Here is a 16,890-nt window from a genome sequence, read left to right as displayed (position 1 = left end):
TACTGAGTAAGTGGTCGCTGGTAGTGTAAGATATTTTTGAGAGCCGCCACACTGGCAGCGTAAGATATTTTTGAGAGCCGCCGTGAAGATTCGTTATGATATTTATGTAAATGTATATGGGAAAGTCGTCTATATATGCATTGGGAATGACTTGACTTGTATGAGGTATAGCCTGACTTTTGACCAGTGAGGTGGACTTCCCAGAACAGGTTTCTTCGTGGTTGTGTGATCGTCATTGTCAAGACAGCAACAAATTCCTGTGAAAAGTATTGTGTACTGCAATGAAAATGTCCCTTTGCGACTCGAAATAAAATCTGACGGAAAAGGAACGTCAATGATTTTTTTTTTTTTTTTTTTTGGTGTGCGTGTGTGGGGAGACATTAAACATGGTCGCATATAAATAAGTACTAAAAAGCATGGTTCAAAATAAGGAGGGTGTTTCAAATAGTTAAAATTTTACTGAGTTAAAAACGCATTTAAATATCATTTTCCAAGGTTTTCTCAACTCTATCTGTGGCCATAAACACTGATCTAAAAAATAAAAAAATAAAAAAAGATGGATGGTCACCAAAACAGAATTTACCGTCCGCCATCTTGATACTCCCAAAACAACCATGCCGGCCTATGCAGCGACAGCGATTGACTGCGCTAATCGCCAGTTTCGTGGCTGTGAGAAGACTTTCAACAGGTAAATTAGAAAGATTTACTTTGATAAAGTTTGTTTGTAAAGTTTTTGTTTAATTTTCTGATGAGCTTAATTCACTTGAAAAAGTTTTGTTTACGGTTGTAGTTGTTCACTGTTCATTCTCTGCTTCAACTTTATAGGCTAAGGTTTTTTTTGCGATGTAAAGCGATGCCAAACTTCATCAGTGGATAAGAACGAAAACACATTTTCTGTGAATTTTTTTGATGAATTTCATAAAACAGAGCTCTGCAAATTGAATTTGATTTTCAAATGCGAGGAAACAAGTTTAAATTTTCTGTCCGAAATAGAAGTAGTCTAGTGAGTAGAAATAGTGGCTGCGACCACTGATCTTAAAAAAAAAAAATAAATAAATAAAATAAAAATAGTCTGGCTAGCCATACACATACATGAGCGGTATGTGAATTGGTTGAAGCCATTTGGCCGCCATCTTGGTACTCCCAAAACGGAGGGTAAGGTTTACAGGTTGGATTAGGGTGTTTTTGATTTCTCAAAGTTTGGCATGTAGAATTTCAACTGGTCGTGTGAGCTTGACAATTTTTCAGTTCTGGTAACATGAAGGATTTTTTATTCGACTTGGTAAGCCAAAAAAAAAAAAAAAAGGCTAAGTGCAAAGGAAAGACAGAACACTGTGACTAGCAAGAAACCTTGCATATTACCTCGGCCCCGATTTCCGTGACACGTTAACTTTTCCTAAAATATGCTATGAAGCACTATCATCATAATATAGCAAAACACTAAGCATTTTTTTGTCATAAAACATTACATTTTATGTCAATCAGTTAGATATATTTTCGGAAATAAGGACTCGCAATGGGAAAATAAACTAGCTAAACGTATTGTTCATTTGTTGTCTCTGCGACATCTTATTTCAGACAGAAAATCTAAACCTGTTTCCTCGCATTTGAAAATCTAATTCAATTTGCAGAGTTCTGTATGATGAAATTCAAAAATTTCACAGAAAATGTGTTTTCTTGCTTATTTTTAAATTGTTTTTGACAAGTTGAGGTACCACCGAACAGTCTTTCTACCGCCAGCTGCGTGACCTTCCACCTCTAAACACCAAAATTTGTCGTCATTGATCATTATCAGAAGGCAAATAACCCTGGCATTTATAAAATCTAAAGAAATAACACAGGAGATTTTTTTTATATACTGCATTATTGTATTTAAAGCTAATTTCCATGAAAGTCACGTGTGACCAAATAGGCAATTCTGCTTTCTACCTTCCAATCTTTTCATAAATTTATGGTTGCTCATCATCCAGGAATTTGCTTTGACTAAAATTCCCATAACTGATTAAGATTGCAGTATAGTTTTATTAGTTAAGGCTAAAAATACAGTTTGGCAGAGGAGGACAAATACCAAGGACACATAATTCAATTGCTTACTCCGTTAAATTGTGTGTGAATATTTTACCAATTCAAAAATGTACTCGTAAACAGGAAGATCAGTGCTACGGAATTTAAATTCAGTTCAGTACTTCAGTAGGTTGAATCCAAACAGTCCACAGTGGATGATTGAAATGAAAAAGCTCCAACTCGTTTTTGCTCTCGGTCGGTAATCTTTGTTTACCAGTTAATGATGTCTCTAATGTGCCCCCACAACTTGGTGATCCACAAGTTGACCCCGAACTCGCTCAAGTACTGAATCTCCGGCGTCAGCATCTTGCGACACGCCTCGCTGTGAGCCTCGTCGATGTTCTTCTTCAGATTGTACCCCATGATGGATTTCTCCCCGATGGGCTGCCAGGGCTGCATGACGCTCTCCCGGATGCTGGCGGCGTCCACGGCGTGACCCCCCTCGATGCAGACGGCCGCCATCTCCGCGTTCCTCCTCCTGAGCTCCGCCACGTCCTCCGCCATGCGGCGCACGCCGTACGCGTTCACTTTCCTCCAGAAGGTGCGGTTCAGGTGCTGGTAGAGTTTCCAGTCAAGAGCGTTCCACTCGAGGGCCCGGGCCCTCAGGTCGGGGGTCAGTTTAGATACGGTTGACCCCTTGCGGGCGTTGAGCTTGAAGAAGAGGAGGTCATCCATCTCCCAGCAGAGAGCATCCCTGAGCAGGATGAGCGACTCCTCAAAATGTTCGGCCAAAAGGAACAGCTGGAAACGATCCGTGATGGATTCGATTGCTTCGTCAACCCGCGGATCTCCCAGCTCCAGAGTGTTGTCCTGTCCCAAGTCAAAGAACAGCAGGTTCCTGAGGTAGAACGCGTTAAAGCCCTCTGGGTCGAAATAGTAGTGGGGGTCACGAAGGAACTCGGCAAGCTTGTCGTCTCCCGCGATCTTCCAGGTGAAAGGCACCAGCCGGCCGTAGTAGTGGAAGGACGACTCGAAAAGCTCGGCGGGGTCTCTGAGGATGGTGATGTAGGCGCTGTCGAGGGGGAGCAGCTTGGCCACTTCGGCTGCGTCGAAACGCATGTGATTGCAGATGATGTTGAAGCACATTCCGGGTTTGTAGTCCTTCACGTGGGAGCGCAGGAAAAAGGCGGGGTAGAAGAAGTCGTTCCTGCCGTCGGGGAACGCAAACTTGAGCTGATGCTTCTCTCCGAAGCGGAAAAGGATGTTGAGGAAGGTGCTGCTCGCCGCCTTGTGGGTCTTCATGAACATGATGTCCACTTTTGGGGTGCACGTCCCCGCCGCGCTTTCGCGTGAGCCGTTGCCGCCCGGTCTGGTGGTCGGCTGGGACGGGCGGTGGGCGCAGGAGTAAGGCACAGGAATTCTGAAACGATTAAACACGGACATGTCCAAAAAGTACCCTCACGTACATACAGCACTTAACACCCCTGCGTTTTTAAAATCAATCCGTCATGTATCGGCTCAAAACAAATGGATATATTTACCGTAATACCCGGCCTACAGAGTGCACCTGGTTACAAGCCTCACCGAGTACATTTGTAAAGAAAATAACATTTCGTACATACGTACGCCACAGCTGTGTAAAAGCTAAAAGTGGCCACATTGAAATCCACATTGAAACACGAGATATTTACAAAAACGGTACACAAAAAAATAGTTTAATGCTAGTTACCGCGCGTGCTAATGCTAGCGCCGCGCTAACGCTAGCGCCCCGTTAACGCTAGCGCCGCGCTAAAAGGGCCGGTTAAAATAAATCTTACCGGTAAATATCACTGAGATGCCAGTAACGCAGCAGCAACATACTAGCACAGAGCTAACGCGAGTGCAGCGCTAACAGTGCCGGTTAAAGTAAAACTTACTGGTAAATATCACTGAGACATGGCAGTAACACGGCAGCAAAACTCTAGCACGGCGCTAATGCTAGCGCAGCGCTAACAGGGCTAGTAAAAGTCACTTCCTTTGCAAATATATTCCACCCCTCTCATTTTTACCTTTTCCACTCGAGCGCCCCCTAGCGGCCGTTAGAAAAAAATGCACAAATTATCCGTATCGCCACATAAACCGCAGGGTTGAAAGCGTGTGAAAAAAGTCACGGCTCGTAGGTCGGAAATTACGGTAAGTGTGCTGTGAGTGCATGTAACAATTGGAATTTGGGATAGAATATAGACAATGAATATTATAATACAGTGGCAGTGTATGTACTGTGTACTGTGTGCTGCATCGTACTCGGCTACACTCAGGGACACTTGGGGCATGGACAGGCAGTAAAGGAGGATAATGGCGCTGGTCAGCAGGACAGCCAGAAGGAGACGTTTGCACGTGGCGCTCCGCTGCCTGCCGGGCTTTCTTGCCATCGTCCAGCAAATTCAAGAGTTACCTGAGAAATTCGTGTAAAATGTTGAGAGTTCATTGAAAAAGAACAAGTCTGCATTAAAGCACTGAAATTAAACTGCTATTTTTGACAAGTATTGATGAATTTAAGTACTGTACAAATGTGTGTTTTAGATGAATCATTTTTTTGTAATGTGGAGTCTCAGGTGATCTGAAACATCTTTCAGGTGACTTCTGGCCGGAGTTGCGGTAGAACGTCGTCTAGTTGGCAGGTAATTGCAGGTTATTTTATTTATTTAAAATCGACCACATATGTATTCGCAAAGTAGTCACAGCTTTTCGTGACATTTGGAAGCACTGTGAATATATTTATGGATGCAACTCGCAATGATTATTGTTATGTTTCATAGCTGTCCAGTAAAATAATGAATCCGTGAAACCAGCTGACGCAGCATTAAACCAACCACTTACTTTTATTATTATTTATTTTTCGTGGTTTCCGAAAAAGAATGATTGTTTTTTTAGGTCGATAAGAATTTGTCATCTCAATTAGAAAATGGAAAAAGACAGACATCCATCCATTTTCTTTGCCGCTTATCCTCACAAGGGTCGCAGGGAGTGCCGGAGCCTATCCCAGCTGTCAACGGGCAGGAGGCGGGGTACACCCTTGAACTGGTTGCCAGCCAATCGCAGGGCACATTGAGACAAACAGCCGCACTCACAATCACACCTAGGGGCAATTTAGAGCATCCACATTTATGGGGATGTGGGAGGAAACCCACACGGGCACGGGGAGAACATGCAAACGCCACACAGGCGGGGCCGGGATTGAACGCGGGACCTCAGAACTGTGAGACCAGCAGATTCCAGGTGCTCCACCGTGCCTCGTACTCTTATATAATTTTACAATTTTTTCTGAGAAGAGATGGATAATATTTTTTTTTCTACTTGTGAGCGATACAAATTTACTGGAGGTATTTTGTCAGGGGAAAAAAATCCATTAATCCATTTTTTATCGTACTTTTTCCAATTAGAGTCACAGGGGGAAAAGAAGTCTGGTTCACCTCAGGACAATTATGAATTTCCTAATAACCGTAGAGGCCTGTTATTGGAACGTAGGAAAGGAGCTCAAGTACATGTACTAACGAGTTGGCCGCGGTGCCGTGTCAGCAAAAACTGTTACCGAAAACACTGCAGTAGAACAAAGTTACTGCACATCAGCATTGTTTGTAGCGTCATCAAAAATGTTTAGCGACATGATACCATCAGCATGTGACTTCTTTTCGTGACCTGAATTGACCTCTTAGTTAGCCAGCAACAGTTATTGCTGTTGTGTTTTGTGCTGTCGGCTGCTGAGACTGCAAAACAAATTATAATCATAAGTGCAATTTTTTGGGGAGGAAAAACAAAAGCTTTAAAAAAATATTCTATCAATGAGTTTAATAGGCCTGCACAGTTTGAGTCAATTCAATTTTGCAGATGTAAATAACAGTCATGTTTTAATATAAACTTGATGGTGTTATGTACACTAAGTGTACATTTTTTTGGTTTTCATTTTTTGTTTTTCCCCTGTTTTAAACGCTTTTAATGTCACGTAAAGCACATTGAGTTACCTTGTATATGACATGCATGATACAAATTTGCTCTGCTATTCATATATTGTACATTTATCAGCAGAAATTACAAACTGAACGCATTTCGGGAAATCAACGAAAATGAAAAGCTGGTGCGATCTTACCTTCACACTTAATAAATCCAACCTGGAAGGAAGTGACGCCTGTGCATCATCCTCTTCGTCCTCCACTTGACTAAAACTAGTCCATCAAGCACCCGCACTGGCCCCTTTTTGCATCTGATCTCGACGCACATACGAGAAGGCACCAAAGTTCCATGCGTGCGTAAACTAATCACATGTCCAGATAAGAGATCTCCCCCACGTCTTCTCCAGTTTCACGGCGCCACCGCCGCCGCTGCTGCTGGCACACCTGAAGCCACGGGCCGCCCCCCTCTTAACTTTCTAATCCAAGAGGCATCTTGCTGAATGAAGCACCGCAGGGGCCCCCCTCGCGTCCCTGTGACATCAGGGTCTCCGTCAAGGGACGAGCATTTGTCAGCGAGAGAGAGAGAGAGAGAGAGAGAGAGAGAGAGAAGAGTGGAACACAAGAGGGAGGGGGAGTGATGGAGCGAGGGAGGAGAGGCTCGTATCGTCCCCCATTCTGCGTCTCAGCACAGAGGGCCATTGAGCGGGCGCACGCTGGAGTCTGAGCTGCAAGCTGATAGGAGGGGTGGAAATCGGCACAAAAAGAACAAATGCAGCCAACCAAAGAACAAAGACAGTAATTGTACCACCACTTGATCAAGACTTCTTTACGTCACGAGTTCTTTGAAAAATGCCTTTCATACATGCTACATGTGGGATGTACAACGGACAGCTAGTTTATTGTCACGGCGCCTGGGCATTCTTATAGTGTTGCCGTAGTTTCCTTTTTTTAATCATTTTTCTCCCCCTTCCTTGTCCCAGTTGACTTTAGCCCGTCTACCAGTTATGTCTATGTTGTACAGAAGTAGATTAGTGCCACCAGGATTTGAATTTGAAATATAAAGCGATCACATTTTCAATAGTTGTTACAATTCGCTATCTGAAATTCGCCGTCTAAAATTCACCGTCTGTGCCAGCCAGCCAATCGCAGTTACGCTTTCTTAGTAACGTTATGTCACATAGTATGAAAGCGTAACTGCGACTGGCTGGGTGTTCGGTTCTGACCTGAAGTAACCCCGCCTGGTGGCACAGACGGTGAATTTTTTAGACGCCAAATTGTAGCTGGGTAGATTTCAGACAGCAAATTGTGGCCTGTTGAATTGTTAACACTGAAAAGTTACACTGAAATACAACTATTGAAAATGTGATCACTTTACGTTTCAAATTCAAATCCAGTTTTCTGTGGCGTCTCAAATTCAAATCCTGGTGGCACTAATCTACTTGCATAATGTTGCCTTGTCATCTGTGGAGGTTGATAAAGGAACTGGCCCATTTTGACGAATGGAGTAAAAAGTGGAGATATACTGAAATGTGGGACGTAAAACTCATCCGAAAAATCATCAGGGAGTGAGAGGGCGGCACGGTGGAGCACCTGGAAAGCATTGGCCTTCACAGTTCTGAGGACCCGGGTTCGATCCCGGCCCTGCCTGTGTGGAGTTAGCATGTTCTCCCCGTGCCTGGGTGGTTTTTCTCCGGGCACTCCGGTTTCCTCCCACATCCCAAAAACATGCAACTTTAATTGGACACTGTTTGTCTCCATGTGGCCTGCGATTGGCTGGCAACCAGTTCGGGGTGGACCCCGCCTCCTGCCCGTTAAGAGCTGGGATAAGCTCCAGCACACCCGCGACCCTTGTGAGGATAAGCAGCTAAGAAGATGGATGGATTAGGAACAGAGACTTGAAAAATCTCAAGTACGGTAATACAGTACTACACTTTGAATTCACACCGCTGAGAACTACTGGACGGTACACACATCTGGGCCGCAGTCGAATTTGATCAATGTCGTTTTCAAGGGTGAAGATAGTGCTATGGCCTGGTCCCTGTACTTTGCTGTAACAAAAAATGTATTACATACAAATGTTTACACTTGCTATACATCACAACTGTTTTAGCAAAACTAGGATAAAGTCATTTTAAAATTAAATACAAAAAGATGGTTAAGTCAAGGTCTCATATTTTTTTTTCTTACCTTTCAGAATGTGAAACGGTGGTGAGAATGATAAAAAAGACATTTTATGAACTTACACCAAGACAGTTGAAATATTGTCCTCTACCCGGTTAACACAATGAGAGAAATCAATAAACAATCTATGACCAAAGTTGTAAAATTCCACAAATTTACCATGACCAGACAAACCAGATATTCAGTGTATAGCAATTTGAAAGTTGCCGTTTAATTGAGGAACTCAATTTTAGTTTTGATAAAACACGTTTTAGCATTCCTGACAAAAACAACCACGTTCCATGCAAAACCCGTATACAATGCTGTTCTTTAATGTTGTATTTTTTACAAAAGCGGGGGTTCGTTTGTTCAGTTTTAAGAGTTGAGTCAGGTGAGGGGTTAGTAATAATGACTCAAGATTCCTGTTTTTGTTCTTCAAAGAAAGAACTGATTCTACAATTACATTTGAATTTTGATAACATGCCACTGCCAAATAAATGTAAAATGTTAGTTTTTAATTGTATTTTGTATTTGATAAACTGCTTTTTATAATGACTTATTTAACACCCTTTTGCACCCTAGTTCTTAGTACAAACTGGTGGCCTTCCCGTTCTCCGCTTTCATTTTTATATGGTCGTCAGTCCTCTCTACCTGATATGACTTTACATCAGCAGGAATTATGGACGGGGATAATCATCTCTTCATCAGATACCGGTGGCAACCAATCCTGCTGGTTAACATTCAAAATGAACTTAAATTTGGACTCCCTTCAACCTAAATTAGTTAAATCAGATTTGTTGATCCTGCTCATATTCGGAGTTTTTGTGTGCGTGCGTGTGTTTGCAGAAATGCCCGTCCAAGTCTGACCCAGTAAGTGTGCGTAAACATTCTGGCCCGATTTGTGTAAGATGCAGTTCTGGCTCGACACTGCTTCTTTTGTTGAGCACCCATTGTGCCAGGCTGAGACGCGAACTGGGCGGACATGCGTTGGAATGCAGAAAAAAAGGGTGAAAGGGATGTAGGCTGAAATGGAAAAAAAAAAAAAAAAAGATAAAGTACGTAGGACAAGCCCACCAGAACCACAACAGAAGCATCTTCAGAGCTCAAGTGCCCCTTACAACACCTTCACAGACTTTTAAGTTTGTGTTCTGCTCCACTGCAATCTTTAAAGTGTGTCACACTGTGGTGGTATGTGAAGAAACAACAGGTAGAATATTCAATTATATTTAATTTGCGTTGCTTAATCATAAGAAATACTTTGCAATGTGCCGCTGACACAGTCCGGAAGTTAAAACAGTGTGGAGGATGAGAACTGTGTGTGGAAGAAAGACATAAAACCATATAAAAAGTCACTTCAGTGGCATCGCACAAAATCCTTATGTCTCCAAAAATGTCACAATTTAGGCCAACTGGGGAAAAAAAAACACATTTGTTGCATTGCGTTGTCAAACAAGCCATTTTCAACACTTAATATTGAGAAAATATTTGAAAAAACAAACATGCCTACGTGGGATAATTTTGATTTCTGAAAAGCAAAATCCGACAAAATTTGGCCATTGGAGGTTTCAGCCTGGCACCGGCGATATGCCAGAAACATTTATTCATGATGCAAATATGAAGCACCCCCCCCAAAAAAAAAATCTTGTGACTCACTCACAGGTACTTGAATTGTATGTTAGGTCTGCAGCACTCCACATCTTCCAACTTATTACAGTCTTTATTATAACTCATTTTCGGGCCTTTTTCTTCTTTGCCTTTTCAATGTCGTCGTGCGCTTTCCTCTTCGCGGCGAGCTTGTTGGCCTGAGAGACGAGAGAAAAGATTCCATTGAGCACACAAATCAATTCTTACAAAAGGAGTTTAATCGGAGGTGGAAAGCCCTGCGCATTGTTTAAGGGGCACCTATGCTCAAGTGTTTAACATTCCCACACGGCAACGATAAGCGCATTCAATGCACTGTAAACAGTGCATTGAATGTTCCAAGTGTGAGACTTATCAGTGCAAACAGGCTCGACGTGACCGAACTCCAGACTGAATCCATGTTAAACGGGACAAACCTCTCGGACTTTTCTCTTTTTCCCGAACATGATCTTGTCGTAGAGGTACTTGTCCTTTTTCTTCATCATCATGATGGCCAGACGCTTCTCCTCGGCTTTCTCGCGCTCCTCCCGGTCGGCCAGGTTAACCACTTTCAACTTGCCGGGTGTCACTTTGACCTAAAAATACCAAACTCCATTTTTTTTTTTTATTGCCTATTTACGCGGCAGGTGAGGGACGAGGAAGATGCCGCACAAGTCACAAACCTTAGCCTGGGATTCTTGGTCCTCCATCTTCTTGAGATTATTCTCCTCTACTTTGTCATCTTCCTCCTCTTCTTCATCTTCTTCATCCTCCTCTTCATCTTCACTCTCTTCTTCCTCAACCTTTTGCCGGGCTGTTGAGAAAAAAAATCAAGTATTGAGTCACAAATACCAACATAATCACCACTGTTTTAAATACAGAATAACAAAATAGACAAAGCGTGTGTTGGAAAGTGAATCCCACTAAAAGTTGTTTTTTAGCCTTTGATAAGAAATAGTGCAGGCCCTACCAGGCTTCTCTCCCCTTTGCATCGCCGCTATCTTCAGTTTCTCCGGAGGAACGTAGTCTCCCTCCTTCTCCTCCACAAACGGAGACAAGTGGGGGGGGAGTGTGACCCCCATGAAGTAGTCCTCCACTGGAAGGATCAGTTTGGCGTTGACACAGTCGTACACCCACTGGGGCTGGAGGTAGTACCTGAAATGGTGATGCATTCAGGTTAAACATTATGAGGTGACAAACACCGACTTTTCTTATGTGTGGGTTAAAGCCCAAGTGTCATGCCTATGAAGATTCAAAAATAGATGTAATGAAAAATACATAACATTATTCACCTCAATGTCTATACGAAAAAATAAATACGAGCGGAGAGCGGGTCATCCGTGCGGAAAGTTGCGGAAGTCTCATTCGACATCCAAGTGGACGCCATATTGGCTGCATCTTCTGTCCGTGATGTCACATTCGCCATTGAAAACACGCTGTGCCACCTACTGTGGGAGACGAACAGGCTCCTTCTGACACGGAGGCTCTTTTCGAAGAAGAGAACATCACACAACCGAGTGAAGTTGCCGGGGCAATATTACCCGATCATTCCGAGACATATTTAGATGATATGCGGATCAGGGCCAAACTGCACGCGGCCAACCGACCTCCCCGCCCGATCCACCTCCGCGGAGGCGATGAACAACGGCGCGGCCAAACCGCCTCCCTGTCCGATCCACCTCCGTGGCAGTGGTAAAAACAACACCCCCGCGAGCAACGATGACACAGAGGCCAAACTGCCTCCCCGTCCGATCCACCTCTGTGGCGGAGATGAGCCACCGTGGCCCGACGCCGTGACGAGCCACCCTGGCCGAAGCCGTGTCGACAAGGCCAGCGGCGACCTACAAGGCCTGCAGAAGCCGTCCTTCCGTGGCTGCTGTACGGAAGCCTTCCGATGCCCACATCACCACATTTAGCATCCCCGATTTACGGATTACCCCCCCGACCCAATATTATTTTTTTCTTAGTAGCTGTATAGACACCTACCAGTCATTTGGAACCCATGAAGCTCTCGTCCTTTGCACCTGTGCAATAAATTTTTCACGACGAACGGGGTCTTTTGTAAAAGTATGAAGAGCGAATCCATCCTCCCGAGTGTTCGAGCAATATCCAGCAATACAACGAGCCGGCATTTTGGCCAACAAGAAGGAACAACGAGCTACTTTCCAGCAGGTAAAATTAGTATAAACAGACGAGACCGCTTGAGTGCGCTAGTCCCCGTACGTCACTTCCTGCTTCTTCTCAAAAACAAATCCCTCGAGAGGCTTTTCACGGTGGGAGTTACAAAAAGCCATCTGTCAAAATCATGTTTTGTGGTGGAAAAAAAAAAAAAAGATGGGGCCATGGCAGCTGCCGTTTTTTCATTAATAGCATACTAAAAATCATGCGTTTCATGAGAGTGGACCTTTAAGTTGACAAAAGACATGACGGGAAGATGTGTACAAAGCAGCAGAATCTAGACTTGATGTCTGAAATTCACGTCATCCTACTTAGAATGGATAAAGCAACAGAAACGGAACATTTCCTTTACCTGTTGATGTACTGTGTGGCAACGCTGGGCCTATCAATAATTTGATGTGTGATGGTCTCATCGGTCTCATCGTATGTGCTCCCGATGCAGATGGACTTGTCCCAGGACACCTCGCCACCCAAACACCTGCCAAAGTTGACACCGATATTGGAAGGCGGCGCCATTGGAAGTCGGATTATGTTGGCGTTCGCGGTGACTGAATGTCAGTGCGAGTGTTCTGACTCACCTGATGACAAAAGCCAGAGACTCTCTGGGTACTTCTCTGTTGAGGAAAAACTTAAAGCCCTCAAACATCTTTTTATGGGCTTCCATTTGCTTCTGCTCCCTTTCCCTTTCTTCCATCTTACTCATCTCTTCCTAAAGGGACAATTTGGGGTATTCCGTTTAAACTCAGTGATACAAGTTCAAATTCACTTTGAAAGACAATACTTTTACAATTGTAATGTGCTCGGCATCCTATCGATTCACCTCAATGCTGTCTTTTTTGCAAATCATTAAAGAAAACTAAATCAATATTTAGCCGTGATCTTTGTTTATGAATGAAAAGGAGACCGGTGGAATGCTGAAGTGACGAGTAGAAGTGGAGACGGTGCAAAGGTTCATGTACTTAACAGTTCAGAATAACGGGGAGGGTGGAGGAAGTGAAGAAGAGCGGAAAGGAAGGATGAATGGGTGGAGGAAAGTACGATAGCTAAACACAAATGAAAGGTTTAAAGCAGTAGTTTGTTGGAAGGTTTGAAGATGGGGAGCGATGAGGATGAACAGAGGGGTTTGGAACTTCCAGCTCATGCCTGGCAACCAAAATAACACAACTTTATTCTCGGCTTTCACACCTCCAAAAGCTTTGGCATACATGAACCTCTCACCTCTGCCTTCAGAGACCAATTACTACTCACTCTTGATCTTATTTTTCCATATCTAACGGCAGTAACAATGAACTATGACAAAGGGGTTGCATATGCACGGGTCCAATTCGGTAGCGTGCAGGTTAAAATAAGTTATGGACGTCAGATCAAAGGAAGATCGTTGCCTTTTGTCAGCCTATTGAATAGCATATTACATAATGTTGAGGTATTTTTCTCATTTGGTCCCCTTCTGTATTGAGAGCAGGAAAAGGTTCTCTTAGCCATCTTTTTTAATAAACAGTACTGCAGTGTTTGTCACAAATTGCTGAAGATTTTTTTCCTCTCAAGACAGAAAAAAAAGAAGATAGGGATATCAACCTTCTGGATTAGATTTCTGGATGAATATAAAAATGTGTTTGAACCTTTACAGGTGACCTTTGACCTCTGAATTATACAGATCACCCGTTATTACAACAGTGCATTTATAAAAAGAATAATAAACCTTGTGACTAAAGCCAATCACTGGTACACAGCAGCAATACTGCATATAATTTCCCTCGCAGGATGATTAAAGCTTATTATGTAGCCGTTGCATTTAAAAAAAAAAAGTGTTTGAAAAGCAATTATGTGACCAGAAAGTTACATTTGTTTAGTTGTACCAATTGTAGTCATTATTTTATATTTGTGAAATTATTGACTTTTTTCCTCTTCCTCCCTTTGTCTTGATCTAAAAAAAAATGTGCCAGGTTCTACTCTGAGAACCAGACCATGAAAGGTTACGCATATTTCTGTGTATTTATAAACATGAGAGCCAATCAATCATTTTTTTTTTACCTCGTCAACAGGAAAGTGGTCAAGTTGAGTTTCTTCTTCCTCTGAAGCAGAAACCACCCGGGCCAGACTTGCACTCAAGGCAGCGAGTTTCTGCGGGAAAGACAATCCAAAATCAAATATCGCTTACAAGCATAACGAATGGACAATCAAAGGCCTAAATACAAACGACAGCAATTTTCACCTCCAAGTAGCTTTCTGTATCCAAGGCGTAGTCCTCCTCATTTTTGTCCTTTAGTTCCTGCTCTGCTTTACTGTCAAGCTAAAAACAAACACAAACATTAACAGCACAGAACAGAATATTGTGGTTTGTATTGAATGTGAGATCCCCCCCCCCAACATTCTTGTTTAAATTACTTTGAAGCAACAACGCATTTTGCCCTGCTGCAATTCCCGGACACGCAAACATGTCTGCATGCTTCACTGAGACTTAAATTAAACAATACCTTTGGTGGGTAGACCAGATTGAGGGAATGGTAGAGTCGGAAGTTAATAAAGCCCAAGAGGGTCGTGTAGAACTCTGTGAAAGTTGCCATTACTCTGTAGTCGACATCTGTAGGGTGCTAAAAGAACAAAACAAAGTTGATCCACGTTTTTATGGCACAATGTAACAACCAATAAGGATCTGTATTGGTATTCCGGACCCCAAGTAATTGTAAACTCACTACCGTAATTTCTCGAGTATAATGCGCACCCTCAAAGTTGACCTAAAAAAATCTGGAAAACCCTTCTACCAATGTATAACGCCCACCACCAATTTGCCGCTACCCACATGCTCAGAATATTATGAATGTAGAAACGGGCGTAATGGGCACAGTTTTAAAAAAGCGAGCATATCAATTGTGCGTGTTCTCCTGTTTTTTTTTTTAAATGTCCCCCTCACGCTCGTATTACATAGTTAGAGCTCATCTGATAACCGCCTGAAGCCAATGAGGCGAGCCAAAGTTGTTTTGGACTGCGGCACGACTTCCAGGTTGGCAGCATCATCGACACGAGTGATGACATTTCTTTTAAAAGCAGCTGCACAACTGGCCGTTGCAGTCGAAATTTTTTGTCTTAGTTTAAGTTTAAACAAGTCATCGGCAGTCGTTTCTGATCTTTGGTGCAGTAGCAACAAGCATGCTACGCCAACAATTGTAAAATGCAAGCTCGCCGAGGAGCTCAGAGAGCTCCGGTTGGGTGGGCACATTACCGCAACACATGTGTAACATAAAACATTGAATATCATGTCGAAATTTATATGTATACATTTTTTTTTTACAACTATGTACCTGTATACGACAATACAATGTGATGTGTGTATTTTTAATTTTTTATCCATGCCTAAATATAATGCACTCTATAAACTTTTTGAAAATATTTTGGGAAAAATTTAAGCATTATTTTTGAGAAATTACAGTATATGCTGCCTGTGATTCATTTGCACTTACGTCATGGGAGAACTGATACGGCACCACCCATGTAATTAGCTGCCCCATCACCTCAGCCTGGTAATATATTCCCTTGATAGAGATGAACACCTGCAGCAAAAACAAACGATTAAATGCCACTCTCAAAATAACGGCGCTACTTTTTCAAAATTTCATAAGCGGCTGTTAGTCAAAACCTTTCTGAGGCCACGAGAGGTGATCACAAAGTTCATCCACTCCACAGTGAGCCGTCGACACAGCTGAATGGTTTGCACGTGGCATTTTCCCGTTCGAGCAAACGTGGAGAAGAGGAAGCACATGCAAAGTGCATCTTCAACATCCCGCAGCGCATCAATGAACGAGGGATACCTGCGACATAGGAAAACAGCTCGTTGGCTATAAGTGGATACAATTAATTGTACTTTGATTGCATCCTCATTGCGTTACATAACTCAACTAAGAGCCACGCTCTTGAACTTCTCACCTTTCCTTGACAATGTGGTCCAATTTATATGTTGGCTTGTTGTCCTTTAGCCTTTCCACTGCAGAATATTCTGTTTTTGCATAAGCTTTCTTGAGTTTGCGTACAAATATCTTTACAAAGAACAGTTACAATTAAAAGAGAATCAAAATATATACAAAGACAGCAAAGGATGACAGCACACTCATGTTTACGATACGTAATCAATCATGGACAGTACCTTGTATGCTCTGAATTTAGCAACGATTGGCTCATGCAGAAGAAAGCGAATATCTTTCAGCAGGTAAAAGGTTCGTGGAGCCGTGGAGCCCTTGTTAACTTTCTTCTTGTGCTTTGGCTCGTGGGGGTAAATGCCTTTAAGAATGCATAATCGTCTGCGAATGAAAACAAACCACTTGTGAGACAAGATGTGGATGTGGGGCCTCGAGATCACGATCAACTGTCCAGGTAATGTCAACGTGACGACATAAACACAACCAAGAACGGAACAGAAATTCTGTATATGGATTTACCTGAAGTCCGGGAGGCTCAGTTGTAATTTCTTACGGGCTTTGTTTCTGGTGATATAGTTTGTGGCAGAGCCACTCTCAAACTGCAAAACAGACCCAGACACTCGCGTTATAGTGTTGCATGCCTTAACCAAATGCATACGTTCAATGAAAACATTCACACAACGTCACTAATGTGTAAATATATGCATAAATTTGACCACACTCCACCACCAGCGAATAAAAACGAATTGCGGTATTAGCTCCAATGCTAGGTTAGCTAGCAACTACGGTTTTGGACACGAAGACAGTGGCGATATTTACCTTCTTCTTTTGTAGACCTCCCATTTACAAACAACGTGTGAGCCCCGAAGGTTTACGATAGTTTATTTGTCGTTTAAAAACAAAACATCTACGAAAGAGAAAACGCGGACAAGTAGCAGCAGACACTCCACGCACGTGTCATTTGACATGCGCATAGGAGGAGACTTCAGGACCCCATATTGCCCTTTGATCTGCCTGTATAAAACAAATAAACACTTCAACAAAGTATTAATGAAGGGATCTCAGAAAGTACATGATAAAGATTTAGG

The 16,890-nt window shown here is 42.8% G+C and overlaps 2 protein-coding genes across 6 annotated transcripts; both read right to left on the bottom strand.

Moving 5' to 3' along the window:
* Positions 1 to 1,939: 1,939 nt before the first annotated feature.
* On the bottom strand, positions 1,940 to 7,884 carry gal3st1a (galactose-3-O-sulfotransferase 1a). 5 transcript variants are annotated; one of them, XM_061817364.1, is made up of 3 exons: positions 6,131 to 7,884; positions 4,288 to 4,438; positions 1,940 to 3,424 (listed from the first exon to the last, which is right to left on the bottom strand). In XM_061817364.1, the coding sequence occupies exons 2-3, from the start codon at positions 4,413 to 4,415 to the stop codon at positions 2,275 to 2,277; spliced, it is 1,278 nt and encodes a 425-aa protein (XP_061673348.1). In that variant the 5' UTR covers positions 4,416 to 4,438; positions 6,131 to 7,884; the 3' UTR covers positions 1,940 to 2,274. The 5 variants fall into 5 exon arrangements, with proteins under 5 accessions (XP_061673348.1, XP_061673349.1, XP_061673347.1 ...); XM_061817365.1 differs by lacking the exon at positions 6,131 to 7,884 and adding an exon at positions 5,683 to 5,739; XM_061817363.1 differs by lacking the exons at positions 4,288 to 4,438; positions 6,131 to 7,884 and adding an exon at positions 3,546 to 4,273.
* A 1,412-nt stretch (positions 7,885 to 9,296) lies between these two features.
* Positions 9,297 to 16,804, bottom strand: pes (pescadillo). Its single transcript, XM_061818282.1, has 15 exons — positions 16,622 to 16,804; positions 16,322 to 16,401; positions 16,030 to 16,183; positions 15,813 to 15,922; positions 15,526 to 15,697; positions 15,350 to 15,439; positions 14,366 to 14,482; positions 14,104 to 14,181; positions 13,923 to 14,012; positions 12,470 to 12,600; positions 12,244 to 12,369; positions 10,684 to 10,868; positions 10,397 to 10,527; positions 10,151 to 10,309; positions 9,297 to 9,895 (listed from the first exon to the last, which is right to left on the bottom strand). The coding sequence occupies exons 1-15, from the start codon at positions 16,643 to 16,645 to the stop codon at positions 9,821 to 9,823; spliced, it is 1,722 nt and encodes a 573-aa protein (XP_061674266.1). The 5' UTR covers positions 16,646 to 16,804; the 3' UTR covers positions 9,297 to 9,820.
* Between the last annotated feature and the right edge of the window lie 86 nt (positions 16,805 to 16,890).

Source organism: Syngnathoides biaculeatus, chromosome 4, assembly GCF_019802595.1.
Source record: "Syngnathoides biaculeatus isolate LvHL_M chromosome 4, ASM1980259v1, whole genome shotgun sequence".
NCBI lineage: Eukaryota > Metazoa > Chordata > Actinopteri > Syngnathiformes > Syngnathidae > Syngnathoides > Syngnathoides biaculeatus.
This window is presented reverse-complemented; position numbering and strand designations above follow the sequence as displayed.

Coding starts and splice junctions, on each gene's coding strand:
- gal3st1a (XM_061817363.1), bottom strand. CDS start 3,676: ATGTGGATTTCAATGTGGCCACTTTTAGCTTTTACACAGCTGTGGCGT. Junction 3,425..3,545: donor TCTGTAGGCCGGGTATTACG/GTAAATATATCC, acceptor TAATCGTTTCAG/AATTCCTGTGCCTTACTCCT.
- pes (XM_061818282.1), bottom strand. CDS start 16,645: ATGGGAGGTCTACAAAAGAAGAAG. Junction 14,483..15,349: donor CGTATCAGTTCTCCCATGAC/GTAAGTGCAAAT, acceptor TTGTTCTTTTAG/CACCCTACAGATGTCGACTA. Junction 14,013..14,103: donor ATACAGAAAGCTACTTGGAG/GTGAAAATTGCT, acceptor TCTTTCCCGCAG/AAACTCGCTGCCTTGAGTGC.